We start from the raw sequence: 12253 nt of genomic DNA, 5'->3' as shown, positions 1-12253 counted from the left end.
TTAGAACAGGGCTGGGAAACCTCTGGCCCATGGGCAAATACTGCCCCACAACTTCCATTTTCTACAACCACATACCTGTCATTCAACTGGGTGACATCAGCAGAAGGACAGGATCCAACCGTTGTTGGGTGCTGCTTTGCCAACACATTCCCTGAGTGTGAAGCTGGTGTGAAGCAAGCCCCTGCAGAGATCAGGATTGAACCCTTCACTCAGCAGCTGATGAATGAGAAGCTCAGTGCTGTTTCACCGGTGTGTTTCCCTCCTCCCATCCTCACAGGTCAATTTTGACAGGTGGGCAGGACTGACCGCCTACCAGTCACTTGATGCCATCGTGACACCAGGTGATTGGCAGGTGGGGCGGGGAGATAAAGATCTGGCCCACTTAGCCAAAAGGCTTCCCCACCCCTGCAACAAAAGTCGAGGGGGAAAGGCAGCTTGAGAGGGCTTTCTGAAATCATAATTTGGCAGCACTACCTGGGGAGAACATTTCTAAGTGAATAAATTGCATCTGAGTGCACGGCACATTTTTATGAGATTCTTTTTATGTCTGGGATAAAAAAAGGGGGGAGAAAAAAGAGAAAAATCTAGACCAAAGTAAATTGCTAGCTTGTCATCTTTGCATTATTGCACTGATTGGATCGTGTTGACTTTCTTTTTCTTTCTTTTTTTATGGTAATGAACAAAATAAGTTGAGTAAATAACTGAGGTGGCAGGCCAGAAAGGAGAAGCCTGTGTTTATTATGTTAGCAAAGCTAGCTGCATCTTCTGTTAGATGTAGCCGCGACCTGCTTCCCTCTCTGTTGCGCAACAAGCATTAACGGTGGCCCCTGTGAGTTTTCAGAGACAATGTAAAATAATCAGCCTACATTTTCAGATGCCAGCAGCCTGCAGCCGACATCTGAATATGTTGGTTTCTCCGCAAAGTTGTTTCCATATCAACGTGCGTAAGGCTGGGGTTGTTAGGCCAAGAACACAACCCAGTGGGGACTCTGAGCACGCATGCACAGGCTGCAAACATAAATAAATGGATGTGGGAAGCGGAATCGAGAAAATACTGGTATTACACAGGTGCAGGTGTTGGCAGAGTAGGACCCCAGTTGCAAACTTGAGTGTGGTGGTGCGGAGTGGCCTTCAGCTTGGAAAATCCTGGCCTGGTATTCCTTAAACCTTTTTCTGTCAGGTAGATCTCACAGAGCATGGGAAAGTGTTCATGAATATGTGTGTCCCCAAGGAAGAAGGCGAGTAGAAGAAGAGTTTGGATTTGATATCCCGCTTTATCACTACCCTAAGGGGTCTCAAAGCGGCTAACATTCTCCTTTCCCTTCCTCCCCCCACAACAAACACTCTGTGAGGTGAGTGGCGCTGGGAGACTTCAGAGAAGTGTGACTAGCCCAAGGTCACCCAGCAGCTGCATGTGGAGGAGCGGAGATGCGAACCCGGTTCACCAGATTACGAGTCCATCACTCTTAACCACTACACAACACTGGTTCTACAGCACACTGGAAGATGCAAATACACTTCAAAAGAGGATTAGACAGAGTCATGGAGTCATGTGACTATTGGCGGCTGCTCCACTGCTAGAGGTATTATGACTGATTACCAATTGCTGGAAATCACAAATGGCAGAGTGTTGTTGCACTCGTGTCCAGCTTGTAGACTTCTGGTCAGCCACCATGAGAACAGGATGGTGGACTAGATGGGCCATTGGTCTCATCCAGCAGGGCTCCTTTTAGGTTCCTATTGGTCAGAGTACAAAGCCATTTGGAGAGCCACAGGTCCCCCAACCCTTGCACGATACACACTGAATTTGTGTATTTGGGAATGAGCTCTTCCTGGTGCTAAATTCTGTGCTATTATCAGCTTTCATTCAGGAACCCCCGAACCTTCTGCAAGTCAGTCGTTAACATTGCCAGATGTTCCGTGCATTTTGAAGCACAGCTACCTCAGAGAACACAAGCAGAGGAATGTGGCTTCCAGGGGAGGGGGTTTAAAGTCACTTTTATGGCATTTTTCATCGCAAATAAAACATTTGTGTCTTTTGTATATACAGTAACAGAACCATGAGGCAATGAGCAGTGTAGAAAGTCGGTTGCAAATATATATGTATATATATATATCTCTGCAAGAAGACCCAGGAGGCAGAGGATTATTCGATGAGAAAGAAACAAATTCAAAGAAAATGCTTTCTGTTATAGGAGGGACTCTCACCCAGTAAAAGCTGTTCCCTCCACCACTTCGTCTCTCGGGCCCAAGCTTGTCATGTAGGGAAATTGTTCTTTATAGCTGGCTGAGACAAGACTAATGTTGCCTGTCAGACCACTTCTCCTTGCACTAGTTATGCAGCTTTTATATATTCTGTCCCTGTGTCTTGCAATTACAAAAGCACGGCAACATGAGCCTCTCTCCTGAATCCAGTGGACTTTTCTACGGCTTTTCAAAGCCGTCAGTTTGCTGGCGGCACCAAGATGTCAAGGAACGCCAGAGGTGTGCCCTCGGCAGGAGAATTTTCCACTGAGCAAGGTGTGCAGTGGGAATGATACAGTTGGAAGGGATCCCAAGAGTCATTGAGTCCTCTGTAATACAGGAACCTATATTGGCCATTGGGAAGGAAGATGTCTAGAATAACCTCCTCTTTCATTTGAGCCTTCCTGAAGCAGCAAGGTCTTACTGTGCTCTGGCATGTTCCTATGTCCTTGGTTATCAATTGATCTTGACTCTGCCTCCTAGTTCACTCTATGATCCACACTTGCTCTTTAGACCTGGTCACTGGTGAGTGCTGTGTTTCCTGGTTCCTGCTTCTTCTTCACCCCAGATTGCTATCCTTGGCCCACCCTTGGCACAGCCAATCAGGGGCCAGGAGGTCAAGACCAGGGGTCAGCAAACTTTTCCAGCATGGGGCTGGTCCACTGTCCCTCAGGCTTGTGGGGGGGCCAGACCATATTTGGGAGCGGGGAGTGAACGAATTCCTATGTCCCACAAATAACCTAGAGATACATTTTAAATAAAAGGACACATTCTACTCATGTAAAAACACACTGATTCCCAGACCATCCGCAGGCCAGATTTAAAAGGCGATTGGGCCAGATCCGGCCCCCGGGCCTTAGTTTGCCTACCCATGGTCAAGACCCATGACACACAACTAACAAAAGGCAAGATACCACACTGCTGCCTGCCTGTCACTGTCATCCAGTTTGCCTGGCAGCATTAAAGGGCCAATTCACAGATTAAAGACCCAAGGCGCTGGTTTCCAAGCTTAAAAAATAGTTGTGCATCTTTTTTTTCTCAGTTAATTGTGGAGGAAACTCAATTTACTGAGCTGAATATTATTCCACAAGAGAAGCATTCACTTTTCACCAGGCAACCATAAAAACATCTTGGGTTGTAGTTGTATTCAGAGTAAACTCATTAACAGTCACTGCTAACTTAGACCTATGGATTTCTGGGGGGAAGTTAGTTGGATGCAATCCTTTACCAGTTATCGTAGCTACTTTCAACTTTTCAGTGTGTTTTCTTCATTAGGACCTACTTTTATATTTGCTGGAATATAATTTTAAAATATTCTGAACGTTCCTGCCAAAGATTTTGACTTTCCTGCTCAACTTGGAAGCGCAGCACTGAGTCACTTTTTGAAGTTTATTACACTGAATTATAGATGCAACTTTCATCCCAGGTAGGCAAAGTTTGAGGAGCTATACTAAATAAAGAATATTTCATTTTGATCAGGAAGCAAAATAGGGCAAGCCGCTTCAGCAGCAAGGACTCCACCGGAGTTTGAAAATCAAGCGGATCTTTCGCTCACGGCTTCAGCTGATTGTCTTTTCCCCCCTTTCTTTTCTGCTGCTTTGTGCTTCCTCTGTTTGAATCAATGGCAGTGTCTCCTTTTTTGCCCAGGCAAGCCTGAAAAACATGCCACAGAGTAGGGAAATGAAAAATAGGTCATGTGTCATGTGTCTGGAAAAAAAACCCAAGTGGCACTTGAGTTCCCTTGGGATATATAAGAAAATGAGACTTCCCTGTACATGCCAGCAAAAGTGAAGGGGGAGACTACCAATAATCAATATAAATTTATTATTTGTCGTCATTGAATTTACATCCCGCCCTTCATCCCCAAGGAGCCCAGGGAAGCAAACACATTCACAACACATTTTGGAAATAGTTACCGTTGGCTATGGAACTTACCTGGGAAACCTTTGTATCTCATTGAGATTAAGAATGATGCAGAGCAGTTAGCCCTTTTTATTGCCCTCCAAGGTGATCAGACACAAGCCTGGCCTTAGCATTTGCTTATAGTTGCAATAGTGTGGGCTTGAGTCCTGAAAGGGTTAACTATGTTGAACTCAGCACTTACTATGGGAATGCATAGTACAGTGGGACCTCGGGTTAAGAACTTAATTCATTTTGGAGGTGCGTTCTTAACCTAAGGTACCACTTTAACTAATGGGGCCTCCCGCTGCCACCACGCTGCCACCGCGTGATTTCTGTTCTCATCCTGAAGCAAAGTTCTTAACCCAAGGTACTATTTCTGGGTTAGTGGAGTCTGTAACCTGAAGAGTCTGTAACCTGAAGCGTCTGTAACACGTGGTACCACTATAGACTCCTGGTTAACAGGTGGTTATCTTATAGACACCAGCTGAGTGACATCTCACGCTGTGACCTTGAGATACAGAGTCAAAGAGACCTGCCACTGCAGTTTCATGATTCGTCCCTTTGGTTGCTATGGGAGGGTTCTGGGGACTAGGGATGGGTGATATAGCAATACATCATCCAAAACCAGATTGAAGTCCACCATTGTGGTAATGGAAGTATATTAATAGCGAAGTACAATTGAGAAGAGGTATATTAATAGTGAAATAATTATTAAGCTCTAACTGTATGTAGGTTTTATTTTACTGTGGTACCTCGGGTTAAGTACTTAATTCGTTCCGGAGGTCCGTTCTTAACCTGAAACTCTTCTTAACCTGAAGCACCACTTTAGCTAATGGGGCCGACTGCTGCTGCTGCACTGCCGGAGCAAGATTTTTGTTCTCATCCTGAAGCAAAGTTCTTAACCCGACCTACTATTTCTGGGTTAGCGTAGTCTGTAACCTGAAGCGTATGTAACCTGAAGCGTATGTAACCCGAGGTACCACTGTATTTGTTTTTTATCTTATATTTTGGAAATGTACATCCAGTTGTTTTTTTCCTTCAATTTTTTGGGGGGCCCTCAAGAGAGTGGGGCCCTAAGCTATAGCTTGTCCGGCTTATATGTAAATCCAGCACTGTGTAACATACATGGACATGAGCAATACGCCAGTAAGCTGACTCGGCAGGATACAGGCTATAAATATGGGCAATGGAGACACTGTCAGGCAGAACTCAAAATAGACAAGGAGATCTCAAGAGGATGCTCTGCATCAGTCAGCTCCCAGAAGGATCATTTGCTGTCATGTCTAAGGGTTCTCTGAAAGAAGCAGTCACCCCACGCAGCAGGCTGAGGTCAGCTGAGAGGGGGAGCAGATGCAGCTCTGAGGAGGTGTGTGCCGCTCACTGGATCCTGCTCTTGTAATAACAACAACAACATGCCCAGCCCATCTGGCTGGGTTTCCCCAGCCACTCTGGGCAGCTTCCAACAGAATATTAAAATACAATAACCTATTAAACATTAAAAGCTTCCCTAAACAGTGCTGCCTTCAGATGTCTTCTAAAAGTCTGGTAGTTGTTGTTCTCTTTGACATCTGGTGGGAGGGCGTTCCACAGGGCGGGTGCCACTACCAAGAAGGCCCTCTGCCTGGTTCCCTGTAACTTGGCTTCTCGCAGCGAGGGAACCGCCAGAAGGCCCCCGGCGCTGGACCTCAGTGTCCGGGCAGAACGATGGAGGTGGAGATGCTCCTTCAGGTATACTGGACTGAGGCCATTTAGGGCTTTAAAGTTCAGCACCAACACTTTGAATTGTGCTCGGAAACGTACTGGGAGCCAGTGTAGGTCTTTCAAGACCTGTGTTATATGTTCTCGGCAGCCGCTCCCAGTCACCAGTCTAGCTGCCACATTCTGGATTAGTTGTAGTTTCTGGATCACCTTCAAAGGTAGCCCCACATAGAGCGCATTGCAGTAGTCCAAGCAGGAGATAACTAGAGCATGCACCACTCTGGCGAGACAGTCCGCGGGCAGGTAGGGTCTCAGCCTGCGTACCAGATGGAGCTGATAAACAGCTGCCCTGGACACAGAATTGACCTGCGCCTCCATGGACAGCTGTGAGTCCAGAATGACTCCCAGGCTGCGCACCTGGTCCTTCAGGGGCACAGTTACCCCATTCAGGACCAGCTTTGCCTCTGTCGTCCTGTTCCCTCTCCAGCCTCCTTTTCTCTAACCCACTGCTTTCAGTGCACCAGGGTTTCCCTGGCCTCTAGTTGCCTCAGGTGGAACAGCAGGCGGAGGCAGTTTTTGCCTCAAATGGTAAAATGGCCTTGGCCAGCTCTGCTCCAACAGCAAATGGAACATAAGATTGAAGCAGTCTGGAATGGGTTTCATTCTAGTTGGGTGCAAGGATAAGTAGTTTGCTTTGTCTAGTCTAAGTAGAGTGTGTGTGTGTGTGTGTGTGTGTGTGTGTGTGTGTGTGATGCATGTCAATGTCTAATGCTTGCTGTGTAACCAACGAAACCCACAGCCTTCACCCATAAGTGTTCTTATTGCTCTCTAATCCAAGAGAACCGCTGCCTTTGGCAAACAAAACCTTTGGCAGAACACCATTAAGACATTCTGAAAATGGTTTGAAATATGCTCTCATTCACCATTCCCAGGGTTGCCCTGTTCTACGGCCATGAAATGCCTGAGTAAACAGGAATGTTTTCAAAAATTTCTCCCGAAAATCAGTTAATGATGGAGGCAGACGCACCTCACGGTGAATAAGTTATTGTGCTCTGAAGAATGCTCTGCAAGCTCCTTTCCTCTTAAGTGGAGGGCACTGACAACAATGACCAGTGCTGCACTTTTGTAATTTTACACTCAAACGGGGGTCATCATCCTGGCACCCACATGTGTCAATATGCCTACCAGTACCTCCTAAGTCACCCAGAAAAGGTCTCAGTAAATATCCCCTTGAAAATCCACATTAGATTGTTTGTTGTCCTTGCTGAGTTTCTGTTTGCACTGACTTGGCCTCTCTTACATTGAATGCCCTCCCCCTTAAAGCATGCAGACGTTTCGTTGGATGCCAGGATTGGACACCCATCCTCCCATTGTGAACAGAGGAGAGGTACACAGAGATTCTCCCTGTGAGCAAGTGGAGGTGTCTGATTCAGGTGCCTTTTTTCCATTGATGGAGGGCATGCCAGCACCATTTTGTGATCCTGTCATTTTTAGATATGGCAGCCATTTTGTTTTATACCTCACGCTCATGGCAGCAATTTTATGATTGGCATCCACAGACGCTTTCTGAAAATTACAGATGTACAGGCTGGCAACACCCACTCAAGACTTAATGGTCTTTTTGTGGGGAGGGGGAGCAGTATTTCAACATGTAATAAGTCAGACTTTTCCTGACCCGTAAGACTGAACCCTGTTATTACTAGATTTCTGTTTTTCTCTCTGCTTTTTTGCTACCATTTTACCCTGTTAATGTTTGTTGTTCCATTCGCTGCCAGGATATTTAAATGTTAAGCAGTTTGGAAATGCTTTTAAATAAATAAATTGGAGGGGAAGTCACTTTGATGTCGGGATGTGAACGTTCGGTTGTCTGGCAGTCATTCTGTCTTTCTCTCACACACACAATTAAACCATCAGGAAATGAAAATGATTCTCCACACACACACACACACACACACACACACACACACACACCTCTCTTTTGTCAAACGGCATCATTATGAGTGGCCTGTCTCGCTCAGTCTTCAGTAAGTGGAGTCACTAATAATTAAGAAGCCGTCGCAATAAAAGCGAGCTCGTTAGGGGAGTTGACAGTGTTATTGGGAACCTGAAGGAAATGTGGCATTTGGCAAAAATTGAATTGGACGTTAGATTGGCAGCAAGCAAAGTGTTGACTGAGATCAGCTTTATGGCGAATATGAGTCCAGTGGTGGTCTTTTTAGCTGCAATGGCTTCAGTTCAAAGAGCCCGTTACTACCTATAAGCCCTAAATTAGGGTTGCCATATTAAGGCAAAATTGGAGCTTTTTAAAAAATAATAATTTTTATTAGTTTTCAATTAGAATCCAATAATAGCCTCTATATAACAATACCAATTTATAATACAATTAATAATACCAAGCCTTCAAATACTGAATTATATAATTTAGGTGGCCCTCCGCATCCTAGAATTAATGGTTTGATGGTTTTCTTTATTTCTGCATTCCAAAATATGGTAGTATTCATTTCAGTTACATTCCAGTCATCATCATAATCTCTTATACAACAACTGCAATATTAATAACTTCACCAAAATCTACACTACTGACCAGGGTTGCAATGCATCCGGATTTTCCCAGACATTTCAGCGATTTTTGTCCAGACACCAGTTCCTGGAAAATTCCTACCTAAATGGCAACCCTACCTAAATGACTTGGATTAGGCAGGAGTGCCTCCCTTCATTAATCCCAGTCTTAAACCAAGGCTCCATCTGCACCATACATTTAAAGTACTGTTGTCCCACTTTAAATCGTGTGGCTTCACCCAAAAAAATCCTGGGAATTGTAATATGTTGAGGCTGCTGAGGCCCCTACTCCCCTCCACAGAGTTCACTGGTTTAACCCCTCTGGGAATTATAGCTCTGTGAGGGGAATAGAGGTGTCTTTTAGCAACTCTCCTACTTTTGATTGGTGGTGGCTCTCCAGGGCAAGAATCTGTCCCCATCATAGCTGTGCTCCAAGGTGTGTCCTTGGGGTTGGGGCTTTTGGTCCAAAGAGGTGAAAGCCTTTTGCTGAAACATTTCATCTAGAACAGGCATAGGCAAACTCCGGCCCTCCAGATGTTTGGGACTACAATTCCCATCATCCCTGACCACTGGTCCTGTTAGCTAGGGATGATGGGAATTGTAGTCCCAAACATCTGGAGGGCCGGAGTTTGCCTATGCCTGATCTAGAAAGCCAGGTTCAAAGCTCAGCATAGTCCAAGCAAGCCAAGGTCAAGCTTGGGGAGCAAGGAGGGGAACTAGAGGAAGCAGAGACCTGTGTTGTTTTTATCAACTGGAAGCCTCAAGAGGGAGACATCATATATTGTGTGGCTTGCTAGCTGCTGGTAGTAAAGGAGTTCTGGGGATTGCTTGCTCATGAGTTGCCTGATAGGTCTGTAGACTCATGCTAATGGAAGCCCATTGCACTGCACAGTGGCCAATCCATTGTGCAACAATGTCACACAAATGCTTCTTACGTATTTTTATTCATTCATTTGTTCATTCATTATTATTATTTTGTATACCGCTTTTCCGCACACACACAAAATGCTCAAAGCAGAGAACAGGACTACGTTCCGAAAAAACAGTAAAAAAAACCATTCCATAATAACTTAGCAAAACAATAGCAGATATAATAACCTGCAAAAGAAACTCACATCAATACTGTGAATATAATAAGATTACTTAAGCAACATTCAGCATCCAATAGCAAAAATAACAAGGGAGCCTCACAGTTTCACCTTGGTCCTAGAAACACCATTCCCATGGTGTATGTAAATTATTATGAACCATGTTATGATGTAGCTCACTGCCCATATCTCCCTTTTGTAGAAAAGCCACTCTGTGTATTGTGATTTTTGGGGCTGAGGATGATGAATAGTGGCATACAACAGCTCTCCAATACAAGCTTCAAGAGCTATTGCCTTATTTGGTTTTTATTGATGAAATACAATATTGGGGGCAGATCTCCACGCATAATTCTTGTGGAACGGCATTCCTTTGGCACAAAACATTTTGCAAGTGGAGCAGGTATGCCACTAAGAGACTGGAACTTAGGTCTGTATTGGATAGGACCCTCAATAATAACAAAAACAAGAAGAACGACCTTGCTGAACATCTGATAAAGGTAGCGCTGCCTTCCAGCCTCATGGAAGAGCATAGGATTGAAATCGAGGCCAAGGAAATTTGTTACAGCCTTGCAGCCAAAAGCTTTTGTTTCAGGAGCTCAGCCTGTTTATGAGATGCTGCTGTTTTTTCCCCTTAATTCCCCATCAAAATGGCAATGCATCCCAAGCAATTTCTATTAAACCGAAATCAGTTTGCATTAGTAACAATTAACTGTAAAAAAAAAAAAGAGTGTATTCATGCTTAAATTACATGCCGTTTTTATTGGCACTCGTAAACAAAGCCGTAAGGATATTGCCTAAATTGGCATAATGCATATTATCTTGTGCAACACTTCGCTCTGAATTAACGTATTCTTTTCAACCTTCCTTTGGTCAACAAATGAAATTAAGGGAATAATCTTACGTGTAAAAAAAATTTAAAAGGCCTTAAAGTAAAGCCCTAAATCAGGGGTTGCCAGTTCAGCGCCTGCGGAAGCCAGCATAAATGCCAGTGACGCCTATGGTGCTCTCGAAAGGTTTCAGTAAATATCCCCTCAGAAATCTGCAATACATCAGAGACTGTTTCCTCTTCCTGCCCAGTTTCTGGTTTCACTGCATATTGCCTCCTTAAGTATGACCATATTTCCTGCCAGGATTTGATGCCCACAAAGGAGACTTTGTGGGACTGAATACAGCGGCCTTTTCCTCCATTGATATGGGGCAGGCCTGTACTATTTTGTGGTCCCATCCCTTTTCCTGCTTTTTAAGATGTAGCAGCCATTCTGCCATGTCCCCACAGCAGCTCTTTTTCGTTAGGCCATGCCCCCAGGGAAGCCATTTTGTGACTGGCACCCACATCACTTTCTCAGCATTGCAAATGTGCCCACCGACCCAGTAAGGCATAAGTCAGCTGCCCTAAATGGGATTTTTTGGGGGGAGGTATCATAAGATAACATCTCATTTGTGAATCTGCCCGATTATTAAGATTATCTGTGGAGGCCCATCCCTTCAGAAACTTTACATGGAAAAGGAGGCTTTATAGTGGTTGCTTTGATACTGATTTTTTTGTAAGATCTAAACTCAAAACTTTGGAACTCCCTGACTCTTGATAACACGCACACACCTTCACTGCACTTCTTTTGGCGCCTGCTAAAAACATTTTTGTTTAGACACGCCTACCTAGATGTTTAGAAAGTTGATGTGAGGTTAGATCTGTTTTTAGTCTATTGTTGTTTTAACCTTTTGAGAAAGTCTTCAGTTGTTATTAATTCTTCTTATCAATGATTTTATTGTTTCATCTTTGAGTAAACTGCTTTGATTTTTTCTCTTTACAATAAAGCAGTGTATATATATATATTTTAATGAGATAAATAAGTAAATAAATAAATACAACTTCTTATATTTTACTTAATATTTTTTCTTGTGCTTTCCTCTATAATTGATGTTTCGAATTCTGTTGGTTCGTTGTTGTTGTTTACTGGTTTTTTCCTCCCCCCTTTTAAACAGGTGTCAAAGCAGTGTTTTCCGGGCACTACCACCGAAATGCTGGCGGCTCCTACAAAAATATCGAAATGGTTATTTCGTCTGCCATAGGGTGCCAGCTAGGAGAAGACACCCATGGGCTAAGGGTGGTGGCTGTCACCCCCGAGAAGATTGTTCACAAATACTACAGTTTGAAGGAACTGAGCAATCGAGAGGTCGAGAAAGACATCGCGGCTTTGCTTAACCAAAACTAGCCATTTCTTTCCTCTGCCACAATATTTGGGGGGGGCCCTCTCCAGCCCAGGGCGAGGTATCAGAACTGTGCATTGTGTGATTTCCTTTGTTGTTGTTTTTTTTAAAAAGTTGGCCATGGCAAAGATTTCTCATCATAATCAGAAAGCACCTGAACATCGCAAAGTCAAACAGGCAGTCAGAGGGATTATATTCACTTGTCAAGGGTGCGTATAAATTTAACTTGTGCTATAAAAGTAGTGACAGCGCTATTGATTTTGTAATTAAGGAGATATTCTGAGAATGCACTGTTCTTAGAATAAACCACTTTTATAGCAGCGCTTAAATGCACTCACGAACAAACACACGGCACAACCGTCTACATGACAGCCCAATAAACAACAGGAGGCTGCAGGGAACCCAAATGCCACGTTAATGGAAGAATGAAAGGGGTTTGCCCTCAGTTCAAAGCAAATACTAGGTACACGTATGCAATTACAGGGCAGCTGTAAGAAGCTGGGAAATATTCTATACCTGTTTCTAATAAGGAAAGACACCTCTGACATGTGCAA

The 12253-nt window shown here is 44.2% G+C and overlaps 1 protein-coding gene across 1 annotated transcript in view; it reads left to right on the top strand.

The window, feature by feature from the left end:
* Positions 1-11938, top strand: part of CPPED1 (calcineurin like phosphoesterase domain containing 1) — a 78899-nt gene extending 66961 nt beyond the window's left edge. The window contains exon 4 of the mRNA XM_081888067.1: positions 11475-11938. Coding sequence (XP_081744193.1) covers positions 11475-11704 — 230 coding nt within the window. The 3' untranslated portion in view covers positions 11705-11938. The remainder of the gene's footprint in view (positions 1-11474) is intronic.
* Positions 11939-12253: the final 315 nt, after the last annotated feature.

This window comes from Podarcis melisellensis, assembly GCF_964234715.1.
Source record: "Podarcis melisellensis genome assembly, chromosome: 14".
NCBI lineage: Eukaryota > Metazoa > Chordata > Lepidosauria > Squamata > Lacertidae > Podarcis > Podarcis melisellensis.
Note: the sequence above shows the minus strand (reverse complement) of the source record. Positions and strands in the feature narration are given on the sequence as shown.